Source organism: Gobius niger, assembly GCF_951799975.1.
Source record: "Gobius niger genome assembly, chromosome: 13".
NCBI classification, from domain to species: Eukaryota; Metazoa; Chordata; class Actinopteri; order Gobiiformes; family Gobiidae; genus Gobius; species Gobius niger.
Genome location: NC_136864.1, coordinates 14,682,927 through 14,709,979, shown reverse-complemented (window position 1 = coordinate 14,709,979; position 27,053 = coordinate 14,682,927). Strand labels below are relative to the sequence as shown.

General features: G+C 41.4%; 1 protein-coding gene across 5 annotated transcripts in view; it reads right to left on the bottom strand.

The window, feature by feature from the left end:
- Nucleotides 1-27,053, bottom strand: part of astn1 (astrotactin 1) — a 288,872-nt gene that overhangs the window by 130,202 nt on the left and 131,617 nt on the right. For all 5 annotated transcript variants that reach the window (XM_079569048.1, XM_079569049.1, XM_079569050.1 and 2 more), the window contains one exon: nucleotides 17,128-17,255. In XM_079569048.1, the coding sequence (XP_079425174.1) occupies nucleotides 17,128-17,255 (128 nt within the window). The remainder of the gene's footprint in view (nucleotides 1-17,127; nucleotides 17,256-27,053) is intronic.

Below are 27,053 nucleotides of genomic sequence, written 5' to 3'. Positions count from 1 at the left end.
CTTATTGCTGGGCCATAAGACAGAGCTGTGGGTAATCCATCATCCCGTCTCCCGTGGCAACTGACAGAGGTGTGACGGTGCAGCGCCGGGATTACTGCCATACATCACTGAGACTGCCCCCCCTCCCCGAGCGTTCACTGCACAGGAGGATCAGGACAGGAGGAGGAGCGGACCAGGGGAGCAGTCGGCGGGCGGACGGGTGTGGACCAGGTGACAGGAGGGGAAAGGGGCGCTGGTGCGGGAGTGGAGAGTAATGATGAGCTCAGATGGATGCATTTAAATATGGATAATACTTTAGAAGTCCAGACACAGAAGACCTACACCTTTTAATGGCCATGCAGTTACTTTTTTATACATTTGTCAACATAACATTGACCTTTTTATCATTTATGGAGCAAATCTCTTACATGTTGTCAGTGTAAATAATTGTGTTTACTGAAAAGTAATCTGCTCTGTGGCAAAGAGTGGAGACTGGTTACTTTGAGTGGATAATGATATTAAAACCTATAATAACAGAGCAGAAAAGGTGCTTTGTATTGCGTAATGACAGTGATTATATCGCTCCACAAACAAGAAGATCACCTTCTTCTAATAATATGTTGGTTTCACCATTTATAAAAAGGAATTGTGTTTTTTTTCTTATTACTATCACTATTCACTAATCATTATCAAGTGAAAAGAAATATTTTTTATCGATGATATTTAAATGTCCATTCGTGCTTTGCCACTGACAAGTTATGCAATGGACCAGGCATCGTATAATTTAAGATGGAAAAAATAGTGCATCTACAATAGAACACTGCAAGCTTACAATCACCAAGTCAAGCCTTCCTCCACAGAGCACCTTGTTTATCCTGCACAGACACAAATGACTGCAGAAGTATGATATGTGGAGGGACGCGCAAGGCCAACGAGCCGTCTTTTACAAGATTACAGCGAAAGTGCAACATTTGGCCGCGCGCTGACGTTCCCCGCTGAACTTGATGAATAAGGTTCTAAATGTGATGTTCCTGCATTGTCCTCACCTTCAGCTCCATCCATTTATCCGCTCTTATGGGAAATGCTGGATAGATATATTTCCTGTCACGCCCCCGCACCAACCTCACCCTCCGCCTTTCGCCTCCTGCTTTGGAGAAAATGAATAACAAGCTCAAAACATATACAGTACAGCGCAGCGTATTCTTCTTCGCGCTGAAAGGTCTTGTCTTGCCTTTTAGCCCTGGGGTGCAGTGCTCTCATTGCCTGACAGAATGATTAATTTGAGCCAACTTCACATTGCAAACATCACCAAGTTCACCATTTTTTCCCCTTTAGCCCGGGGAGACTGTGCCAGAGTCTTTAGGAAGAGCACGACAGGCCAGACTGCACTAGCATTTGATCAATTAAGAACGCTCCAAACGGCACAGTGTTACGGCCCTGGCCCTGTATTTTCGAGGGCTCTGTACACAATAAGGCTCAGCAGAAGGAGGAAAGGCGAGAGTTCAGCCTTCTGACCGATGAAGTCATCCTTTAGTCAATTCACATTTAGACAAAATTGTACTTGTGTGAATTGTTCATACGCAGTAGTTTTTACTTTGAGTTGAAATGACAAAGGCTTCATGCTGATCAGACGATAATTCATTTCTTGCGCCTTATCTTAAAAATATCTGTTTTAAGATGTAATAGAAATGTCAGAATGTTGGCATTTCATTAAGGCTTTGACAGTTATGATGTTGAACATAAATCAGTACTGCACGTCTTTCGCCAAATACTTTTCTACTCTCGATACCTTGGATGATACTTTTTTACGACTGCATCATACTGTATATGCTGTCATATATATATATATATATATATATATATATATATATATATATATATATACACAGTAAATATTCAGGATGTTGCAACATGCTTATAAAAGATTGATGCCTTTCTGTGCTAAATGTCAAATCAAAAAGTGGTGCTGTTAAAATAATCCTTAAATATTGCACTTTTAAGAAGGGCCAGCTGACTTTTAGCAGTGACCACAGACACACCTGTGTGATGCAACCTCCAGCAATCGACCGCAGCGGAGTGAGATGAATAAACACTATTTTTGCAGAGACACAAAGGGACCTGGTTATACCTTATAAATGAGAAAGTTACCTCAAGGTGTTGCATTATTTATAACTTAAAAATAATTCATAATCAGTACAATAAAAATGGAGTACAGTGAATAAAAACTTTAAGGTGCTGTGTTCCCCAAAAGTAATTTTTTTCCAAGTTAAAGGGACTATACAGAGTTTAAAAATGTTAAAATGAAGTATTTTCCTCCCCCTACATGTTCCAACAATGTCCTAAGGTGTAGAATAAGCCCAGACCTATTCACCACAGCTGCCTCTAAAATCCTGCACTCACTCAAAAAGGTGTTAATTTGGGTCCGAAGTGCCATCATGTACGAGCTTAATATAGAAGCTGCAGTTACACGTATGACCTGAGGCGGCAGTAGTGAGTATAAAATAACTAAACTTCATCTAGCCCTTTTTAGAGGCAGTTGTGGTGAACAGGTCTGGGATCATTCTACACATTAGGACATGACTGGAACATGTAGGGGAATAGATAATTTGAACACTTTTAAACTCTGTATAGTCCCTTTAAGTTGCTCTTTCTGTCACATTTTGAGAACGGCTGGAAAAAATAAATATAGGGCCTTGAAATGTTCGGTTGCAAAGAGCAAAACGGTTTATCCTGCCTTTTCTGGTCATTCATTTTGCAATATAAACTTTCTTTGAACTTTTATTAGTATTGATTTGCACCTTTCCTATTATGCGCATCCATTTTCCATTCTCAGTTTTTCCACACTTCACAAACTCTCACCGCGCTACACTCCCACTTCCAGTTTATTACACAGCCAAATGCAGAAGCGGCCTATGAGAACTGGTATAGGATCTTTCCTCACAGAAATAGAAGCAATTAGGAACTGCAAAAATAGCTGATGTGGGGGAAGCTTTAACAAAAGGCCTCGTGCCAAGTGTTGATCAGAACAGGACGGGACACTGAGGGCTAAAATTAGAATCAGCCTTGAGAATGTACACTGTGCTGCTGTGTAGTCCTTTTCTAAAGCCCTGACAAGACCTGAGCTGAGCTTATTAGGTGCAAGAATGTAGAAGCAGCCAAAAGCGTGTACTTCATTGTAGCTATATGCTATACTAAGCTAAAAATCAGTGAGGGCTTTTTGCGGCCTAAAGTTACAAAGAGAAACAATGTATCCCGCTGATGCACATTTTGAACTCTGTGTCTGTGAGAGAAGTTTGATGATGATGACTTTTCTGTACCCAATGTTTCAATTCTGTCAACATTTCAGTAAGCTCTAAGGTCATGATCTGTTTGTCACAATTTTACATAAAGACAGGCTATTGAATTTGCAAAGTTACATCAAAATATAAATCTAAATCAATTGCCTTTATGGAGTAAAAAGTGGTAAAAGATGCTTTCTGAATGCTCATGGGAGAGGACACGGCATGTTAGATCCATCACAGTGAAGTGAAGGATCAATATCTCAGTTATGTGACACAGTGAGGCTCTCCAAACAGTTAGGAAACCCCAAGGACCACAGCAGCATTTTATTCTTAACCATTAATTCTTGCTTACCTCTCCGATTGGCCATACAGTTGTCAGAAGTCATTCTTTGCCAGGTACATCCTTCCGGACAAAACTTTTTTCTTCATCTATCATGAAACACAACTGGCCACTTTGGTTTGAAATGTCCCAAAGGATCTATCACTGTTAACCTGAATGGCCACAGGTCTAAACCGAAAACAACAGAAAAGGATGAAATCTGTGTTAGGCCAACCATCTGTCTTCTTCTCAGTCTTGCTTTTGTATTGCATGTTCTGTATTGTTGGAGGGGACAAAAAAAGTCTAAAAATAATTGGAAAAGTGAAACAAGTTATTTCTGTAACACACCCAGAGCATGGTGCAATGCGATTCAGTCGAACTGTGAGGTTGCTGTTTGAATCCCCTGACGTTTGTGGAATTTGGGGTTTTGTTTCTGTTCTTTTCTGAGGCAAATCAGGACTTTTTTTGTGTGTGTCCGTCATTCAAAACAATGTCATTTCCTTGTCTTTTCATGACCACGATCCCTACATGAGTCCACCTTTTCGTCATCAAAACTGACAGTCTCTGTTAACCTGTCATGCAGCATTCTCCTTTGAGGGGTCACAGAAAGTTTAGGGAAGCCAAAAGAGTCTCTTTGGTAACCTTTTCCCTCTTGGAGCGCTTAAGATTTCGAATGAGCTTCTTAGCAGAGCATTTGAATATCCCTTTTATAATGTATGCAGTGCCCTTTTTCACACCAAATCCACACACAAAACCTTTTGCTCGGCTTTCTCAGCAATATTCAGACATTAACAGATTAGAAATTAGGTGTGAGCAAAAAAGAACTCATTAAACTCCTGCTTTAATCAGGAGCCAACGTTCAAAATATCAAGCAAAGAACATTCTGGGAACTTTAGCACATTTCTGGTTCAAAGTGTGGCTAATAGAATCCAAATAGACTTACAACATTTTGCAGTGTGAAATTGTTTGCATTATGCACATATTTTTTAATACCAGTACATTGTTTCCATTTGTATTTCTATAAATTGTATACATCTAGGGCTGCAAAATGTGACGCATTATTCATATTACTTACATGTTTTGTATAAATTCAATGGAAAGGGTGAATGATATGAAAGTGTTTAAATTAGAGATGCACCGATCCAGCTTTTTTTCTACTGATGCCAATGCTGGGGTTTGAGTATCTGCCGATATCCGATACTTACCGATACCAAGAGAATTTCTTAAAAGTGGCTTAAATATCAATAAAGTCATATTTAAAAAAGAAATAAAAAAAAAACAGCAAACCCAGGCACTCCAAACAAATATGCACAACACAAGGAAGTACTTAAAAGGCCTTATTGCTAACCGCAGAATTTTGCGTAGCGATCAAAAACACATTTGCAAAGGTTAAAACTAACTCAGTGGTTAAATTCTCCAGGTTTTTAGCTTTACAATGATCTACAGCATTTTCACATTCACTTAGACTTGAAAAACTTGAAAATTGTGTTTTCAAGGCGTTGAGAGCCAAAATTGGTATCGGTTCAGTATCGGATATTTGTAGCTGATACCCGATATCGTGTTTTTGTCAGTATCGGCTCCGATATCCGATGCCAGTATCGGATCGGTGCATCCCTATATCACAAAAATACTGTTATCGCAGGACTGAAAGATATCTATTTTTTCACATAGTAATGTAGTACTAAACTCACTCCCTTTTATTATATCGTGTTGTGTGTTGATCAAATGTATATGCCTTAAAAGAGTTGTTTAGCTTTCAATATTCTTGTTTTTTTTAAGTTTAAAGACCTTTGCACTAAATATTTGCATAATGTTTAACCAGTAAGGATTTGGACATGTTTCAGAAGAAGGAATGGTCGTCTGTCTAAACAGTGTACCCACAATTGACCAGCAACTGCGGATTGAGACCAGGAGTGTATCATTATTGTTAAGTCCTGGCTAAGGAAGATTCATAGCAACGAGCCCAGGTAGGAAAGTAATCTTATGGCTCATAGAACACCATTAACTAGCCAAGCAACGTGCTCCCATTTCACTCTCGGATAAGTCTGGGAATGAATGATTTAGAGGGGAAGAGCGCAGAAGATGACTTAGTACAGGAGCAAGGAAAAGTCAAGACTGTGGGATATGGCGTGCCAAGTCCATTCTCCAGACTAATGGCAAACTAAATGTAATACAGCAGAGGTCGGATTTCTTTCCCCTGGACAATTCTAATAGGTAGAAGAAAAAATGACAGGACAAAATGTTGGCCCTCAAGAAAGATGAGCTGACACTGCAGGGGTGGCTGGGTTACAACCTAGGCCAAGCACGCTTAATAATTCAAGGAGAAGAGAGATTACTGTGGAGAATTACCATAATATTTGGGCTTGTTCCCCTCTTTTCAGACTGTAACACTAATCTGAACAATACAGTCTCTATATGCACCGCGCTCGGAACCAGAAAACACCCTTTAAACATGTAAGCATGCCCCAAAAACAGACTGCATGTCATAACATGATTTTTATAAGATAAGATAAGATAAGATAAGATAAGATAAGATAAGATAAGATAATCCTTTATTGATCTCACAAAGGAGAAATTCACTTGTTACAGTCGGCATTCAAGAAGATCACTCAACCTGTCAGTTATTTTTTTTCACTAAATTGTCACAGAACATTTCACAGGACCTTCTGAGACTATTTTTTTTTTTTCTCGAGCAAGACCAGCAGATTAACACATACAAGATGCACATCGTCCACTTTTAAATAAAAATCACATTGTGGATTGGAAAACAGTGGAGACATCAGCCAAATTAAGAGCGCAATACAGCTGTGCTCAAAAGTTTACATACCCTGAGAGGGTAGTAGAAAAAGTTTGCTCTTTTTAAATCATAATGAAAAAACATAGTACCAACAATGACCCTGATCCAAATTTTATGATCAAGAGAATAGGCCGCTTTACTATAAAGAACCTTCTCCACAACTACCACGAAAGACTCCAAGCTGTCACTGATGCTAAAGGGGGCAATACACAGAACAGGGGTATGTAAACTTTGGATCAGGGTCATTTTTGGTACTTTCTCTTTTCATTATGATTCATTATGATTTAAACATGGCAAACTCAGTTGTTTCACCACAAATGGCTTCACACAACCACTAACTAGAGTGTGTTGTCTTTCATATTCTATGAAAAATTGTGAAAATATGGTCAAAAATTCTGCCAGGTTATGTAAACGTTTGAGTACGACTGTATATACTAAGTGAAGAGGGGTTTGAGATGCAAAAGTCAGAGAGGAAATGCCTCCATTTCAGTTGTGCATGGTTTGAGAGCAAACTTACTATCTGCTCTCCTCTCCAACAGAATATAGGAGTGTTGCCTTACTAGGCTAATATAAACCGACCTGCAGATATCAATCTTTTCACATAATAGGCTACAACAGATGCTCTTTCTGGTGCAAACTGTCTCTATTAAGTCTCTGGTTGTAATTTCTATGATGTATTTAAAGTGTAAGTCTTTTTAATTGGCCGGTAGCTTTTCAAAGCCCTGCACCTTATGTAAATAGAAAGTTGGTTAAGTGAGTTTCTAATTAACTCCAAATTTACCTCATGAATAATAAGATAAACACTTAAACTTCAGACCAATTTGCCAACATAATCACATACCGTTTCTATTATACATAAAAAACATAAGCAACAAATTTCAAACTGCTCGGTAGCGCGGATATGTTTAGACTAATTTAATGCATTAGGGTGTAAATTTGCCAAGCCCTCCACACCAATCAGATCTGAAGATGGTTAAATTACATTTTCTATATCAAAACAACACAGAATGACTCCAGGTTTTATGATCTTTCAGCAAGCAAATGTGTACAAGATGTAAGAAAACTTCCATCTATAGGACTCTAACATCATCGTTCAACAAAACACGACCAGCATTATCAATAATCGTACACGTGTGGAATAATTAGGCTGCACATGTGGCTCGTGACAGCTCAAGGTGACACACTTTTCATATCCGCCGCGATGACGAACACTTTCAGGGGACATAACTATCGCATATTTAAAAAAAAGTGTCAAAAAAAACAGTCCAGCACATACCTCGGGTGCCTCCGTGGTCACAGGGCCGTATGCTACTGCTTTAATTATGAGAGACTTGGGGAGAGGGACTGGGTTAAAATACAGATGAAGTATGAATCACTGCCACAGCATGCGTCTCGGAAGTCCTGACTGACTGGATACACACTGCCCACACTAGGCTCCCACTACTATAAATACTCACCAGACAGACATGACAGCAGGCTTGCATTTATGTACACATCTGAGGCTAATTAAAATCTAAAAATACTGTGTTAACGCAGGCTAAAGGTCTATTAATCATCTTTATCATTCAAACAACTGTGGGACACTTTTTTAGGCGTATCTAGGCAGGCTCTCTAGAGAATGTGGCCTTTATTAAAATGGGCATCTGTTTCGTACAGACGTTTCATGAACACTCATTTCCTCTACAGCTTTACAACTTAGACAAACTTTAACTTTTTGCTTTGCAAGTTTATGGATTCACCACAGCAAATTTGTCCAAACCCTGTCTATTTGCTCAGTGTGTTACCCCATGCGGCCACAATCGTTTACTTTTTCAGTATTTGTTTTGAGTTATTTGGTAATGCCAGCTTTCAGCTCTATATATGGTCATCTCCAACAGACATTTAAAGCCCTTTTTATCCTGGTTCAAAACCGCACCAGCAAATTAGTATTTCTGTGGAGAGCCATGGGCAGAACGCCGGGTCCGAATGATGATAGAGGTGGAACTTAAGGTTATCTAAATGCCGGAGGTTGAACCTGTTTAGTGCCCTGTGAATGTGCCACCCCAGCTGTGCCAAGTGTGGATATTGTCTTGATAGGTTTTTTTTTATCTCCTTTAAAAGTGAAAAGTTCCGATTGGGTGGTGTTAAAGATAAAGCAGAGTATCAAGGCTCAAACTCCCCTACACAATGTACGGCTATGTGGATTTGGCCCCAAAATAACTTTGGACGGCCACCTTGCGGAGTTGCTCTTCCAGGTCCTATGACTTGTGGCATGTCAGTAAGTTAGTAGTAGGGCAGCACACTGCGCAGAGGATGTAGCTGATGAAGCCAAGCTCCGTATAAGTGATGGTCTCTGTATAACCTTCACCTCCATATAAAGACAAACAGTACAGCGTGTGGCTTTTGACAGAGAGGGTTGCACATGGGCGCTCCACAAAGGTCATTACTTATCCCCCTGGCATTGTCCTGGTTGGTCACTGCAGCCTAATTCTGGTGCACTTTTGAGAGGCAGAGGTGCAGGGGGGACACAGGGACCGCACCGTGTCTCATTACAGGGCTAAATCAGGACTGCAGGTGGCGCCGAAGCTGGCAGGTCGGTGTCAGTGGGAACCCCCCCCTGAGCCGCCCTCTCCTGCCCTGCTAACACGCTGCTGCTAACACGCTGTGACCCCCCCAGCCGCATTCATTATCTCTCCACTGTTGTCAGCTAATTAAGTGACGTTTAACACAGGGAATGGTTGCGGCAAATAGCGCCCAATTAATCAGAGTCAATGAATAAATTAAAAAGGCCTTCCTCAATGTGATTACCATTAAAAGGCAACGCAAATTGAATCTCAATTGTGGTTCAAATGTTCGAGCAGTGTCTTAAATTTGATTTCAATTGGAGAATCGGGACCCAATGGTGGGTTGCAGGACCACTTTCTGTGGGTCTATTGAAACATCAGAGTTTTTGGAAATCATTTATTTTGATAATATATTGGATATGTAACATTCTTATTTGGACTGTGAATCTTTCTTGAAGCTGACCTTAGTAACCATTTCCCCCTGATTTCCACAGTCAAGTGTGGAGGTCGCAAATCTTGTTTCGACCCGAGTTCCCCATAGTTATTCCCAGTTGAGCGAGCGTTCACATGTATTGTCCCAGCTCCCGAGAAACATGACGGCAATAGTTTTTTGTATTCCATCTCACCTGAGTTACCATGGCAACAGTCACAAAAAAACATAGTACTTGAAATGCCACATGATTCAAACTATAAAAAAAATAATTGAATTGAATTGCATGCAAAAGGCCACTGACAAAAGACGAGAGTCAAATAGAGATGATGTTATAAAGTAAGTGTATGGTGCTATGGCAGAAGAAAAAGTAGCCATGCATAGTTACGAGTTGAGAAATGCACTTAGAACCTGAGAGACACAACAACAACAAAAAAGGAACAGGCCACACTTTTGCCATACTGAGATAAATCTTCTTACCTGAGCTTAGACAAGTTGATGCGTACCTGTCTGGTCTTTGTGTGTGCGCTCAGTCACGCAAAAAAGACCAAAGATGTTGTTAGCATTTAGCCTCTCCCAGCGTATTCCTATGGACCCAAACGGGGTGAAGTTAGAAGCGGCCAAGCTATTCCACTTTTCCCCTTTTTAAATACTTTAAGTGAGTAGTTACATGATCAAAGTATCAGAACGTCGATTTTCTAAGCGGGTTAAAAGGGGTACCATGTTGTAAGGCGTAACAATACCTAAGGAGCACTTCGACGTCCGCGCAGTAAATTGAAGATATTACTGCATGGAACAGCTTGGTCGCTTCTAATTTCACCCCCGTTTGGCCCCATAGAGGAGAGGCTAAATGCTAACAACATCTTTGGTCTTTTTGCATGACTGAGCGCGCACACACACACAGACCAGACAGGTACGCATCAACTCGTGAAAGCTCAGGTAAGAACATATCTCAGTATGGAAAAAACGGTGGCCTGTTCCTTTAAGTCTTGAATTTTTTTAAATCTTGTCCAGGGCTTTCAGAGCTGCCCTAAAACACAGACGTGTTCCCAGCAGTCAGACTGGCTTGTGTCGAGACCAGCAGATTTGAGCCACGTTTTACTGTTAGCATGTGCCCAAACAGAAGAGAGAGAAAGTGTAAGCATCTCCTCCGTCAGCATTATCCAGGCTGTTTGTGTCTCAGTGGACGAGGTGGAGGGGTAGGAGGTGACGACAAAACAGTGAAATGATGGCTGCTGTTCGCCCTTCAGCCACCTCTGAAGATATAGAGCTCCAAACACTGGCAGGTGATAAAGAGAGTTGTTCTGCGCACGATCACACTATTTCAAGTGCTTTATCAGAGCGCTTTCAGCACATCAGGGCACAGGCTGTGCTGAGCTTAACCTGAAGTATCTCCAATGCACTGTGCCATTCATTTTGAGATCTCCACAACAAAGATCCTTTTCACTGGGCAACGGCAAAAGTGTGGTTTGTGTAAAAACAGAAATTTTGAAAAATGTTGATTCAACTCTGAAGGCAGATGGTGCTTAGCCTTGGTAACTGCATGTGTCCACCACAGCGAAATGTGGTAATTATCAAAGCTCTCAATAGGCTTCTGCTAATGAAAAAAAGTTGAATTATTTTGCACGCACAAGCAAAACACGCAGAATTGGAATAGAAAAAAATAAAATGTTGTGGGAAAAAGAAAGAGAGAAAATCACACAACTTGTACATCAATTGTTTTTTTTCTTCCCTTCACAGCATTCTAGATTCTGATCATTAAAAAATATAAATATACAGTATCTTAAAGGGATATATGAATGACACAAGCAATAATCATGGTTTCTTTCAAATAAAAAGTCAAAGCTTACTTTCTTAACTATACACTTCCACGACTGAGTCCAACCGTGAAACATCACCTCACTAAAAGATTGACTCGCAAATGTGTCTCGCACTTGAATAAATCCTCGGGTCAGCATGTTTTTCAAAGTCAACACATGATGAATAATGGGTGCACTCCACTGCGCACAAACCACCATTGGCTATAAACAACGGCTCCCATAGCATCAAACGGCACAGCGTTCACCAGTTGGAGCTTTTCCTTGCAAGTCTCTGGGGGGAGTGAGTGGGTGATGACAGCGCCCCCTGTAGGCATGACCTTCCCCCAATGCCACCAATTATATCAAGAGCTTATAAAATATAGATTATGTGCCATGTCGCCGCTGACATATCTAAAGGCTTGAATCGCTGGGAGAGATGCAGTAGGCGGCGCCCGTGGGGAGGCCAGGTCAAATATGACAAGATAGAAAGTCACTCTGAGAACGACCTTGATCAAAAACTAAACAAAATAAAGTAAAGTTGATACAAAAAAAACGCAAAACAAAAAGTGTTCTGAATTTAATCAAGGCTCTGAATTGTCACATGATGGTGATGGTGCTCATTATTCTAAAATGCATTGCAGACCAATAAGCATGTATTATTAATGGTTAGAAGAGCAGTTTGGGACAAGTGGCATTTAACTTTGTGTCTTAACCTTTCTGCATAAATGTCAAGGCAGATTCTAATAGAAAAAGTTGGAGGATCAGCAAACAGTGATTTCATACATTTTAGCCTAAAGGGTAATATTGGATAATCATATCATTTTGGAAAGCTTTTCCACCATGTAATCCCAATGATAAGAAGCTCCAAATGGCTTTTATGATCTGAAAGACATGACATTGATAAAAATAATATTCTGGTTTCATACCGAGCGGTTTAAAGTTGTATCATTATTATTATTTCCTTTTAGTGCACAATTTAATCGTAAAAGTTACATGATCATAAAAGTCACACTGGAAACCCTAACGAATTGTTTTTGCATAATTGAAAGCCGTTAGATCAAGCGAGAACTTCATTTGGGGAAACATAAAGTGAATGTGGCCGTTAACATTTGTACCATGCTATTTTAATTTTCAAATGTTATGGATAAACTATAGCCAGACACTTAGCACTCATGCTGATATGCACTTTTTCAATGTAGTGACTAGTTTACAATGTCATTATATGTCTGAGGCTGAGTAAAAATGTAATTATGTCAGGTCGGGGGGGGGGGGGGGGGGGGAAACGGCGGTCGTTCTTCTTTCACATGCTTTGCTCTGCCTGTGTCATTCCGCTTTGCTCTTTTCTTTTGACTTAAGTTTAAAAAGACAAGGGTAGGCAAAATAAGCATTAGCTTCAGCCTATACCTTTTCGGTCATTTTTGTATGTTATGTTATGAAGAAGTATATTTAACTGAATGTAAATCTTTTGTCATAATTTTGACCGAATAAACTGAAACTGAAACTGAAACTGAAACTGACTTAGTATTGTATGTTCTTTGTATCTATTGCCTACCTTTCTGTCTCATTTTTCTTTGTCTATCTGCTCTCGCTTCCCTGTTATCTCTCAAGTGCCATCTAAGGGGAAATCTGCTTAGCAGCCGTGAGCATACTTGCTTTCCAATTAAATTAAGATGTATTTGCCTTTCAAACCCGTGCCTGTCCTCACTCTTTCTCCCATTGGAATAATTGATGGGGGTCTGTGGCCTCATGATGAATGGGCTCCAAAGCCAAAGATGAATAGGAAGATGAATGATTGGAGCGGCGAGGGCCAGAGAGGGCTGGAACAAGTAGTGCTGACATTGTGACAAATACACTGACCACAGGTAGTGAACCAGAGCGAAATAGAGCGAGACCGAGGGAGAGGAGAGACACACTGCTCATCACACGGGACACACGCTTTCTACTGGACGGTATCGCACAGAGACATTACCAGAGCCTCACAGTTACGCTCAGCCGAGATGTTGACGGCTGCCAGAAGACGTGGCAGCGTGCCAGTTGTGCCACCGTGTGTGTCACTGTGCGTCAGTTGCGCGCTATAGTTTGTGCCAGTTGGTGCCGCTCAGAGGAGATGCAGAGGCCAACTGAACAGGTGTGGGAAGGTGAGAGTCTGCCCCAGGTGACTGCATGTGGAGGGGACCAGCACTTTGTCCGCCAACGTCTCCGAGCTGAACAATTTTCTCTTGCTTTTTTAACATGCTGTCAGAGAGCAGACAAGTGTTTCTGAGAAGAAATCCAACACGCGGATGATGGTCCATCTGTTACAAAAGGCCAATAAGTAAAATGTTACTGGAAAACTCCCCAGAAGAACCTTGTGGATAGCAACAGAAACACGCTCACAAAAGTAGGCAGTTAAAAGGTAAAAGATCCTATGTACCACACCTTTAACAAAACATATTTAGAATTTCAAAGCACACATTGAGTTTATTGTTTGACTTGAATGTGTTTTGAATGATTTGTCCCAACCGAAATAAATGAAAATGAAACAAGAATGTGGCATTTACACACCACCTGATATTGTGCACTCATTGGTTCTGTCAAAATCCCAATGTAAATGCTAAGGAGTTATTTGAGTGGGAGACACTTTCGATGGGCAAATGCTACTTTCCTAAATATGAAAATGTGCCCAGAATATGAACTTGTCTGGCGCGGCGTGTCAGCCCTTAAGCACAGTTTTGTCTACAACTGTTGGACATTGAGTGAAAGCCTGTCAGCTGGTACATTCCATTGCATGATACTTACACCATTTGTGACAAGGCGGCTGAACAGTGTCACTGAGTTTCGAGACATTTTCACTATGAGATACCGTAGACAACATGAATGAGGGAAAAGATAAATCTATATCTAGGGATGCACCGATACTGGAATCAGATATCGGAGCCGATACTAGAAAAAATACGATATTGGGTATCGGCAACAAATCTCCGATACTGAACCGATGCCAGTTTTGGTTCTCAATGCCTTAAAACACAACTTTAACCAACAAAATCAATGTGAATATGGGCATGCTGCATATCCTTTTAGATTTAGCTTCAACCTCCGTAAACACATTTTTAATCGCCGCGCAAGCAATAGCATGCTAAAGCTAGCGGGTGCATGCTAATGCTAATGAAAACTAATCAAGGCTGGGACAGAAACTATGATAGAAATAAGTAGCCAGATAAAATAAAATAACCACTGCTGAAGCCAAGTGTTTTGTATTTTAGTTTAAGAAATAACTGATCTAAAATATGTGTAATGATCAGATCACTTCATCAAATTCCAAACTTCGGATGTGTAAATTTTCTTGGTCAGAGCTCAGTAAAGCAAGAGACACAAGGCCAGAATCTGCTCACAGAATAGACCTGTGTTGTTTGTTTTGTGTTTTTTTTGCTTTTTTTGTGTGTGTGTGTTTTTTTCACACATCCGTAATGAACTGAACGCTTGTATTGGACTCTATTCATTTGGTGAAATGTTTCGCATGCACTGTGGCTTTACAATTCAGAAAAATGCAATATTTATAATGGAAAGAGGCATGGCTGACCCCTGCCGTACAATGATCATTCTTTAGAACTTAATGAATGGTTATGAAAAGAAAAGCTGAAAACAAGGTGTCACGCAAGGACATGCCTCATTGTTCAACCACTATTCAATTCCTGTGTTTGCGCAGCCTCTTGTGTTTTTTTAGCATTCAGCGCGACACTAGAACACGCCGGGTTTGGTGCACATAAAGCTACAACGGTAGGGTGCATGACGGCATAAGATCCATCGAGATTAGACTTTTTTAATATCCTCTGACTCCAATAAAGTGCAGTTGGACTCGGCTGCCACGCTGGCGTTGTCGCTGCGGATGTGACCCCGGATGATGTCGGGGTTGAATTGCTGCCGTGACTGGCCTTGTATCTCAACAGCAGGCGATAAACCCAACAGCAATCTCCCACTCCGTACTTGATGTCACAATACGAGCGAGACAGGAGCCTGCATTGAGCTGCAACAGGGCATCATTTTTGTAATTTGTAGTTTGTGAAGCATTCTAAGCACTGCAGAACAATATAAAATGTAAAATCATATCAGTAGCTACTTCTACATTTACACCCTACTCTCAAATAGGCAACAAATGAAACATCAAGATTGGCAAAGGACAAAGGGAAAACTACAGTGTTTGCTCTGTAGGTACAGTAACTAAGGCAACTTTTTTTTCTCATTCTAGTTTTCGTGAAGAAAAATGTATCTAATCTAAAATGTACAAAGCAAAGCAGGGCAGTTGATGCAGTTAATGAAGGGAGCAGATGGACTTGTGCTGTTACGTGATGAAACGGAGTCTAAAGCTTCACAAAGGCTGTCTGTATTCTGACCAGCTGCTAGAACCGGACAGATGTGCGCTGCTCAAACACCGCCGGCCCCAGCTGCAGAGATAATGAATAAAACAGAGAAATGGATCTGGATAAAGCCCGGACTAATGTATCCTGACAGACCACAGAGTCGTACCCCACTGTTCCCTGCAGTCCCCCTGTTATAAATCCTCCTCATAATGTTATAACTGATAAACACAGGGGAGAATCGGAACGGTAGAAGTGTCAGATGCATGGGAGATCAGAAAATATCAACAGAACGGACATTTCCAGCAGGAATTGTTTAAATGTAAGCTTTTACTTGTGATACTCCACACATAAAGTCCATCCAGCCTGAGATCCCAGAACCTTGCTGTTGTGAAGCAAATGTGCTAACCTCTCTGCCTCTGTGTTACAGAAATGCTAACAAATATTCGCAATTTCAAAAGAAAAGGAAAATTACATATTACCCATTAACCCATCCACACACAAGAGTGCCTTTCAGGGCCTGCCCTAGCCAATTTGGAGCTCTTGGAACGATTGGACTGTCGCGATGTTACATGGCTCCCCAGGGGCGTAAGAGGGACCAGAGAGGGCTGGTTTGAAAGCTTGAAATCTCTAGTTACCAACACAAAAGACCACAAGTCTCAATCACTTTCTGTTCCAAAGGTACGACCGAAAATTGTCGATATTGTAGACGGTGGGAGTATGTAGTTCAAAAATGAAGGCGCAATTTGGCACCCTCTCCAGCAGAGGGGCAGCTGCCTGGGTCGCCTATGCCTATGGGCCTTGGTGCCTTTGATTCTATTTTACTATTTTCTCCTGCCTGGAAATACTTTCATCTTCTAACGATTGTTCTTGTTCCCAATGAAATCAGGTCACAGGCAACAGAAATGTAGCTACTGCGATGAATAAAAAAAACAACAACGCTAATAACTGTCCCCCTCATAGTTGGAGCAAGCTGAGCAATAGTAAAAAACTGCAATGAAAGAATGTATTTGACGTCTCTACCTCCAGAGTGTCAGTTAAAAGTTTATGCAGTATAAGTTATATGCGGCAAAGCAAAATAAAATACTAAGTTACAAGCAGTGCATAATAGGCTGCTGCACTCTCCTGCGCTTTATGTCTCTCCGATGCTGATTTGCCAGTAACACGCAACAAACAAGGTCAAAGACAGACACGATGTTAAGTGACTTCTTACTTTAACAACTTCTGCAAACAATCCTCATAAACTTGTGAAGAAGCCTTTCACCCTCATAAACTCAAGTCAGACTTGACCCGGCTGAACATTTGACAAGAGTGTTGTGCACACACTGAAGCTTTAAGACGATGATGAACTGAGGAAAACTTTCTACTTCATGGAGTTTTGACACATTACAAGGTCATGACAATCTCTCTAACCTAATAATACAATTTTGTCCGTTCCATTTACGAGTAGTTGTTCAGGCATAAAAACAAAAGTAGTTTTCTAAAGTAGTCATCTAGATCAGTGGGGGCTCGAGCTTTGGTGCGCCATCCTCTTCAGAGACTATGAGACTGTGAAGGCGTTCCTGCGTGCGTGTGGACAGGGCAGTGATGAAGTGTGGGTGCAAAGCTGTGAGCTCCATGCGTTTGTATGAAATATGGCTCAGACCTGTGAGGTACTCTGGGTCGGGCACCGGGTCCGACAGCTCCTCGTGACACTGCACCTCCGTTGGCACCGAGGCCACCACCATCCCATCGGGCAGCTGCTGGTCAATGCCCCGGGCGAAGTTCTTCTGCCTGGGGAGAGACACATAATGGGAGGGCCGGTTAGGGGGACAGAGCGGTGTGGTCTGGGAAGCTCAGAAGAGGAGAAAGAGGGGATTATCACAAGGCAAAAAGTGGAAAGGTTTTTCATTTTTTTGGTGAAAAATGTATCTCTTTGAGCTTTTAACTGAATGAAAATGTTATATTCTTATCAAAAAATATACCAGGAGTGGTGATTTGTTTCATATTTCAAAGCTATCATTTAATTTCCAACTCAAATATTGGAGATGTATCTTCTGACACCGAAAACACTTGCAACAAAATTCCAAATAAAATCTGAAAATTGTGGGGGATACATTTTAACCCTTTCATGCACAAATTATGCTTCAGGATTTTCCCCCCCAAGTGTTTTATTACTCTTTAGGTATGAAAAGAAAATAATCAATTACATTTTTTTTCAACATACATATTCCAACATTTAACAAAACAAAAATACACTTTGTGGAGCTGATAGTACAGTCTGAATCAGTTGTCGCCAAACTTTTTTCCTCCTAGCCCCTCCCCGGTGCATGCTGTATCAGGCTCAGGCTGCACCCCCTCATGCAAAGCTATGGCCCTCAACAATATATCAAATCATAAAAATAACTGCCCACCTGACCCTCTGACCAGACAAGCTCTTCCCCCTCGAGGAGGCCAAACCCCTATGTTATGAACCACTGGTGTAGATGACTCTGCAGGCAGAGTTATGGCATCTGTATCCATTTCTTTTGTCAGTGAGCTGTGGCCAGTGTCTCCAGGACTGGATCCAAAACATGACTGCAGATGACGTATTTAAAAAAAAAAAAAAAAGTTGCAGCAATACTATAAACTGTAGTCAAAATATAGCTTGTGATGTACGATGTCCAATTTAGTAAGACCTCTTACCAATTTACTGGTTTCGGAAGGGGCACTGGTTTTCTGTCGGCCATCTTGTTTTTGAGGGGGAAAAAATGCACTTGCAAAAGCTGACCAGTGAGTGGCAGTGTGTGTTACAACACTGCCACTCACTGGTCAGCTTTTGCAAGTGCATTAAGACCATAGACTGTAGAAAAAATGGACGTCTTATGCTCACTCCTCCCCGTTTACCAGATTGACCACGGCCGTGGGGCAATTCATGGCGGATTTACAGACTCCCCCTCCCCAGCTCTGACGAAGCATGTTCCTAAAAAGGACATACGGGCGGGATTTTCACCGTAGACTCGGCCCTTGCGTGACGTGTAGCTCACGCTGCTCCAATACTAACAGTCCGAGCCTCATTAAGTACGAGATTTCAAAAATTCATATTACGAAAACCAGCCTGGTTTCATATATTGTTATTAACCCAGCGTTATCTCAGGAGGAATATCTAGCCTAGTCTAGTGTTGAAACAATTGAAACCAGGCTTTAAAGTAGTTTTTAACGTGTCTAAAGTCCAATGCTTTTCAATGGGGGCCTAGCGGCGATATGGAGGTACTACAGCAACGGCGGAGCAATGGCGGCCCCCACGTTTGTGGTCAAAAAGCAGGGCAGCCAGCGGCCATTGATTAAGACTCATTAAATTAGGATCAAATGAAGTCTTTGCAATAGCACTGTCTCCTAAAATCTCAAACAAAATAGCCTATTACGGAAAAAAACAATCCCAGTATCCTTAATAGCTTATGGAGGCCAGTAATTAATGAACTGATATTGTGAAGTGGTTTCCACTTTGAGGGCACTATAAAGGGGGACATCTCTGAAGGCTCCAAATAAGGCATTTTAGAAAATGCACCAAAGGCATAGATTAGTAACCAACGGGTCAAACATGGGGCCTTTTTAGCCTCAAGACAACAGAATACAAGTGACAATTTAGGACAGGAAGTGGTTTTAGTGAAATCATGACTAATTTCCAAAGCTTCATCATAAACTACACAGCAATGACAAAAGATATTAAAGCAAGTGGACGGCAGCCAGGAGGAGCTGAGTGCATCAAAGACAGATAAATTCGAAGTGCGTGTGTGTGTGTGTGTGCGCAGATTGTAAAGTGACACGCTTTGGCAGATATTTAAAAGAAAATCAATATAAAGTTACAATTAGGCAGGACGTTGGGGTTTTTTGGAGAGACAAAACCTCACTTTGCACGTGTCGTTTGTCATTACTGGAGTGTGATGTCCTCAATCCTCTCCTGCCACTGACTCTGGGTTGAACTCCCTGCTTTTGTTCACTCCATCACTCTTTGTCTCGACGCCAGTTAGATTCACGGCAAGGTCCAGGAACACAATGACTGAGATAAATCAATAACGTATCAGGCGCAGGCATTTTTTTGGATGGACAAAGCTGATGAGGAAATGTTCCCACTACACGAACCATTTTCACCACTAGTTCATTATTTTGACTTGACACAGGAAGTAATTGGCTAATTAGGTGCTGTCATTGATAACTGATGCATTTGTAAATCCCCCATTACCCTATTTTAAAACCCATAGCTTTGTCTTTGCGCAAAAAGAGCAATTCAAATCTATTGTGCACTTGACTACAAGCTTCCTTCACACTTTGAAACAGCGCTTTAAGTGGCTCAAAGTCCTGATACAGTCTCAAGCATTATTTGAAAAAGAAAAAAATTGGGTAAGTTTACCAGTGAAAAGAAATTGAAAGTTTGAATTTAAGAAAATGCAGGTTTATGCGAGCCTTGGGACAGCATGAAGTAATAGTTGGGTTGGCTCCAGACAGATGCAGTGAACAGGGACAAGTGATTAACTGTGGGATAGGGCCCCAAAGGTTTGCCACCATTGATTAAATGTCATGCAGTAGACAAGTGAATTTAAAAAAAATAAAAAAAACTTTGATTGTGGAAGCTAAGTTACAAATGTGAGGTCCATTGCTCTAGCCATGTGTCTCAAAGTCAGCAATTTGCAGCTGATTCGGAATATGCACTGGCTTCTCAATACCGTATTTTCCGGACTATAAATGACACTTTTTTTCATAGTTTGGCTGGGGGTGCGACTTATACTCAGGTGTGACTTATATATCAAAATATATAATCTCACATGTTTGTTATTTTCACACTGACAGCTGCTGGAGGGCGCTCTATGCTTGTGTTCCAGTATCTGCTACTCCTGTTAACTGAAGATTTAAAAAAAGGTAATGAAGCAGCAGAAAGAAAGTTTGGAGTGAGCGAGAAACTTGTGAGGGATTGGTGAAAAGCAGAGGTTACTCTTATTGCAATGAAGAAAACCAAAAAAGCTAATAGCCGGCTAAAAGCTACATGGCCACGGCTAGAGGAACGAGTTCACAAATGAGCTTGAACAACGTGCTGCCGGGAGAGGCTTGTCAACGGTGCAGTTACGCTTCCAGGCCCAGGTAGTTGCCAAGGCTGGTGCGACTTATACTCCGGAGCGACTTATAGTCCAGACAATACGGTACATGGTATTATCTCAAACATGCAAAATGAGTATTATTAGATGAGCACAAAACAAATTAAATTCAGAGGCAACAGACCAAAAAAAAAAAAGGCCTATCAAAAACTGGGGCCTTAAACTGGACTAAGCAATGAGTGTTTCTCAACTTTTCACACAAACTCCTACGGAAAAACAATCGTTAGCATTATTTGTACCACCAGATTCAAACCAGGGCCTACACAATAACACGTAGAATAGGACTGAACCATGTATACAATGTAGATCTAGGAAAAAGCCCAAAAGAGAGAAAACTATCTAAAAGTCCCATTTTTTTTTCACCATACAGTATGCAGTTAGATGTGTTGGCCAAATAAAACTGGTTTGTGGGTGTGCTGAATAATGTTGCAAAAATGAGGGACAAACTCTGTGTCTGACTATTGTGTCAAACTTCTCTAATACGCTGACTTTGGCTGGATCTGTGACAGTCGAATTGAATCTATTTTTATTTGGACTAATGGCTAATTTTCTTCTGTTTACTTTTCTCACAGGTCTTGAGCTACCCCCTGCCGATAATAAAACTAAAACCTCCCTAAGTTCGCAATGCTATCTGTTTGTGTCAGCTTACAGATAATTGTCATAATGAATCCCGTTCTTAGCAGGGGCTATTAAAAGTAATGGGTGATACTGTTGGTAATACACATCACACTGCTGGATCCATGTCGTGTTCATGTGCTCAACTGTGAAAATATAACGAGAACACAAATATTTATAAAGCCAGGAAGATGCTGCCTTTGGGAAAGTCGCAGCAGCGGGATAAAACAAGCTACAGGCTGTTGTTCTAGTCACATCACAGTTAGAATGAGAACCTACTGTATTTACATAGACGCAGCAAAGTCGTGTTTGTTACTAATCCTAGCGGCCTCTCGATGGATCTGTTTGTAAACCTCCGACATCTACAGCGCCAGGATTTTTACTACTCCAAGTTTTATGTATGGGATTATTATGTGATTTCCACAACCAAATAAAAGGGAGCAGTGTAGGTTTATTACATTAATAAAGCTTTGTGAAAAAATTTAGAATTTACGGTAATTTCAACTCACTTGTAATGGAGTATTTTGTTTAGCTTTTTCTCAATCTGTGCACAGAAGTCTAGACTTCTCTATGGTGGTATTGCAACAATGTCAGCTCCCCGCCATGAGGTCCAAAGAGAAGCCTTTTCCTCGCACATTGGGTGATCTCTTGCTCTCGGTCATGACCCTAATCTCATGATCATAGATGATGAAGGTGGATCGACCAGTATATCAAAAACTTTCCCTTGACAGTTTGCTGGACAATTTTCCTGATTTTTTTTAGGCCGACCAACAGTTCTCCTCAATGGCCTCTCCAAACTCCTCCAAGACCAGAGTTTTTGCCTCTGCTGCGACACGCTTGGTCTGCGTGTACCCATCTGCTGCTTCAGGGGTCCTGCAATCCAATACGGCCAGGTAGGACACCATCTTCAGCTTCATGGACTTCTAGCTACCGGCATTCACCACGGGTTGTGGGAGTTGCTGCCATCACAGGTTGGCAGATATTTTACTTGTTTGTAATGTTACTGCTTTTAACACTATGGGGTAATATGCCTTATATAGGTGCTTGTCAAAATTCAATATTAGAAGAGATTTAACAATACTGAAAGTTAGATCACACAAGTAAGTCTCACTCTAAGCTCCTTTCACCCCTGTCCCCTTGCTCCATATCACTGCAAAGTCGTTTCAATAGAAATAGAAATAGAGAAAAAATGAGAAAAGGGTTTCAGGATTAATCTTAGCACAAGAAACAGAGGAGAAGAAAATATTTCCTGGATATGTACGCTTTCCATGAACTGGAATCTTACTGGCTAAAAACTGGGGAAGATTCAAAGATTGCTCAAAAAGGTGCGAGTGGCTTTTGATGAGAGAACATTGCAACATGAGGAAAAACCTGTAAACAGTCGCTTTGCACACACTAACACCAGGGATAAGTAGATAGACTTTTCGCTAGACTTACTCAATTCACAAAACTTTCACCACTTGAAAAATCAGTTTGAGCTTGTAAACAAAAAACATTTTTATTTACACAGACATCTGTCAGCTCCAAGTGAACGTGGGGGATTATCTGAACACATTCTCAGCCGGACACAGTGCTGCTTCCAGCTTTCTCCCGTCTTTCTCTCTCTCTTCTCTCTCAAAGCTCCTAACGCTGAAGATCCCTGTTGTTTTTTTAGGCAGATGATGACATGTAACATTAACAACCATCTGGCTGCATGTGCGTGTGTCATCATTCATTTTCTCTGGAGTGAAATCTCTCTCATAAACTTTGACAAACTTTTTTCTCTTTGCAGCGCAACCATAAGTTACATACAGACAGCCACCTGTTTGATGAATTATTGAAGCGTTGAATGTGGCAAACCCAAGTAGGTACTTGATTGATAGTAACCCTTCCACTTTTGTTTTATCGCCTCCCTCCCTTGACTCAGTGGCTAAAAATATCCCAGTCGTCTTCATCAGCCAGCGTAAAAACCCCCATTTAATATTTCAATTAACAGAGTTTCTCCAGGGGGGTGGATTGTTGCTTCAGTCCAACGATATGTGCCAAAACGGGAAGAATAGGGAAGATGTTTGGCGTGGTGGGACGAGTCAAGTGGGAGTCTTAATCATTCATCCCAAGCAGCGACCAGAATGAGAACAAAGGCAGTTAAAATATTCATTAAAACCTGCTCAGAGCTTGTCGTGTGAGAGGGTTGGTGTAAGATGCGAGGAGAAGTGGCGATGGGGACGAAGGGGATAACCAGTGTTGGGAGTATAGTAAGATGAGGTTCGCTTTTTAACAGGAGCCAACTGGTATCCATGGAGACCAGCTGATAGAGATTCAGAGAGCTAAATGTGATTTCCAGATCAGGGAGGCACTACCCGTCATGACCATAGCCCCACCTGCGGGGGAAAGACCAAGCTTTAACTTGAAGGGATGTTTGCAAAGCCATTGTAAATTTATGGGCATAAGATGGATACAGAATAGCAGTGATATACAAATAGCAAAGGATCATATTTCAATGACAATATAATATATAATCCACTAAAACAAGCTCCTGATCCATACTTTGCATAAAGTTCAGCACCTGTATTCTTATGTCTTCAAATACTGAAAGTCAGTTGTGAAGAAAATGGTAGCTGCTGATCTGGCATGATGCCGAGACCTCCCATGGTGGTATAGCAACAATTTCAGCTCCCCGCCATGAGGTCCAAAGAAAAGCGCTTTCCTAACCCACTGGTGCGCCAAGCCACCCAGCTGAGGAAACTTATTTAGACTGCTTCCAGATTTCTTTGGAGGCCGATCTACAGTCCTCCTCAATGGCCTCTCCAAACTCCTCGAAGACCAGAGTTTTTGCCTCTCCCGCTGCACGCTTGGTCTGCTGGTACCTACCAGCTGCCTCAGGAGTCCTACAATCCAACAAGGCAGGACACCATCGTCAGCTTCACGGCCTCCTTACTTCCGGCGTTTGGGAGTTGCTGCCACCACAGGTTGGCAGGTATTTTACTTGTTTCTCAAGTAAAATAAAAGTTAATCTTAGGGCATCAAGAAAACAATATTACTTGTTCTAAGATCAATTATTTTAATTCAAAACGCAACTCCACAAGTCCATGCACCATAGTTCTCCTTTTTGTTTATAAGCTAGCCATAATTGATGCTCCAGCCTTATCTGTGCCGGATCCAACAGGGACTTGACAAGAATATGGACTGGACGTTCTTCCATAGTCTTCAGTCCACAGTGAACTGCAGACGGACTCCCATCAGTCCCGGGTCTATCTGCCTGTCCATCCATTCTCCTTCTGTGGTTCTCTCTGAGGTTTCTATTTTCTCAGATTTCATCTGCTGCTGACTGCTTATTCAGACATTGCATTTGCTTGGACATTACATTGATTATCGTTTCACCGTTTAAATGTGGTCAAGCTATCGGGCTGTACAAAACAACTCGATTTGATTACACATGTGAAACATAAAAATAGTTTAGGTCTCTCGGCCCCACTGCTGCTGTTAAAAAAGAAAAGTTATTTCACTTACCACACACTCTATTTTGTTTAACAATATGCCCAACTTTTACATAATCCATTTTTAACAACACTCCGTCACCTGAAGGCTTTTGGATGAGTAAACACATTGTCAGTGCAAGCATTTTAAAACTTTTGGCTTTATTTTGGACTTTTGGGGTCATATTTTGGGGTGGAAAAGTAAAACTTATATCTAAGAACACTCTGAGAACCTTCACAGGCCTGTCCCAAAGAGAGATGCAGAGGGTACAGTGAGCTCCCTTTTCAAAAACAGCATATGAAGTGTGAGAAAGCTTTCAGTGCTGAGAGCTTGAAAGACAAGCTGCACTTTGCTGAGTGGATCAAACTCAGGAGGTATGGTATACCTTGGAGAGGCTGACAGGAAGTCCACAGTCCACTACAAATGTTTGGGTCTGAATTAGTAAGTCAAACAACAGATGCATATACACTCATTTTGTTTACTGTCCCAATCTACTCTTGGTTTCTTCTTACAAATATGTAAGCAGAAACCATGTCGCCTGTTCAGTGGCTGTATGTAGTCTGCCCTCTCCTCTTAAAAGAAGTCAGCAGGATCTAGTTCTGTAGTGAGCTATCCTTGTTTTATGTAGCTGTGTTATGTTATGGACCCCTGTTGATCAGCTGGAAGCTTTTTGGGAGTCGTGCGGGCTGGTACTTCCACTTCCTGTTCATTTTCAATTAAGATCTTAGACCCATTTGAATGGGCATATTTTTCAAGGATTCTTCGGTGGACAGCGAGTTCCTGGTATATGATCACTTACCCCATGTTAAGAGCTTGATGTGGGATGTAAATAATTCAGTGTCGGAGACGTCTGTGGTTGGCAAGTTTGTCTACAAGCTAAAGGCTCACGTTAATTTGACGAACAAAACATACCTTGTGTATAGTTTTGATTTTAATTAGTCCGTTATTGTTTATTTACTCTATTATTGTCTTGAAGCTAAGCCTTTGACATCTCCTCTGCCAAAGCATTTCCATGTTACATCATGTATTTAACGTCCCCTGAATGATTTTCTACCAGGAACTCACTGTCCATCACAACGTCAAAGAAAATGTGATTTATTCAAATGGGTCTCCATAGGAAATGAAAAGGATGTGAAGTACTGGCACTCACAGCTCCAGGTGACCCGAAGTAGCACAGACACTTTGTGCAACAAGCCAATTTAGTGAAGGTAACATTTTCAAGTGGAATAGCAAAAAGAAATAGTAATAACAATAATGTTTGCCAGAGCCGGTTCTTCCTATACGCAGACTACGCAAGGTGCGTAGGGCCCCCGCGGCTGCAAGGGCCCCGCATCTCAGTCAAACTACGGTGTTGTTTCACTGATTGATCAACGCGTTGTTACGGGGACAGACTCTTCCAGCGCGCACTCACTCTCCGCCTACTTCGCCACATATAACATCAACACGGAGTAGTCTGGTGAAGTGAATGAGCAGGAGAGACCGACCGCCTTCCCCCTGTCTCTTCCAAAGCGCGAGTGCTTCTCCGCTCGTGTCCCCGCTCGGCCGTCTGTGTCCCGGTGCTTCGCCTCATACTCGGCTCCTCCGCGGCTGCATCATGTCACCCGTGTCCCGAGCGCTGCTCTCATGTTTTCTCTGCGCGGACTCTGGGCTGCAACTCTGGGCCTCTCTCTCATTTAACCCCTTAACTCCCACCTGAACCGAGCACATTTTCTCCAGCTTAACCCCAATCCAAAAGCCTCTGGAAAAAAGGTGTGAAAATAGCAATAAAACTGAAACGAAAACAAGGATGAAAATGTGACAAAAGGGACAAAACATTTACAAAAATGGACAAAAATTTGAAAAAAAAATGTGACAAAAAATGGACAAAAAAGTGATAAGAATTTGACCAAAAAAAATGCGAATAATTGGACGAAAAAGTGACAAAAAAGTCACAAAAAATTGACAAAAATGAGAAGACTGCCCAACAAAAAAAATGATGAAAAAAAATCTGATGACGTGAGGAAAAAGATCAATTTAGTTTTGTAGGTCTTAGCTTTCAAATGAGGTGTTACATTGGCCTACAGGATTTGGGTAAAGCTGAACTGGAGAAAATGCTCTCGGTTCAGGCGGGAGTTAAGAGGTTGAACTCTCTTCTTATTGTGTCTGGTGAGTCTAGAGTATCAGGACAGTAGTTTGGCGAGTAGACGAGAGTAAAGCCGTGTCCGTGGCCTTTTTGTTGAGTTGAATCCACATGGTTCTCATGAGCACAGTAACTTACAGTAACTCTGGTTCTCTGAATGTGCACAGTCTAAAACGAATTGGGCGACTCACAGACTAATTCTCAGTGCTCAGACAGAAACAACCGCCAGGAGCAGGTTTTAGTTAGTTTTAAATCAGCGGTTCCCAATCTGTG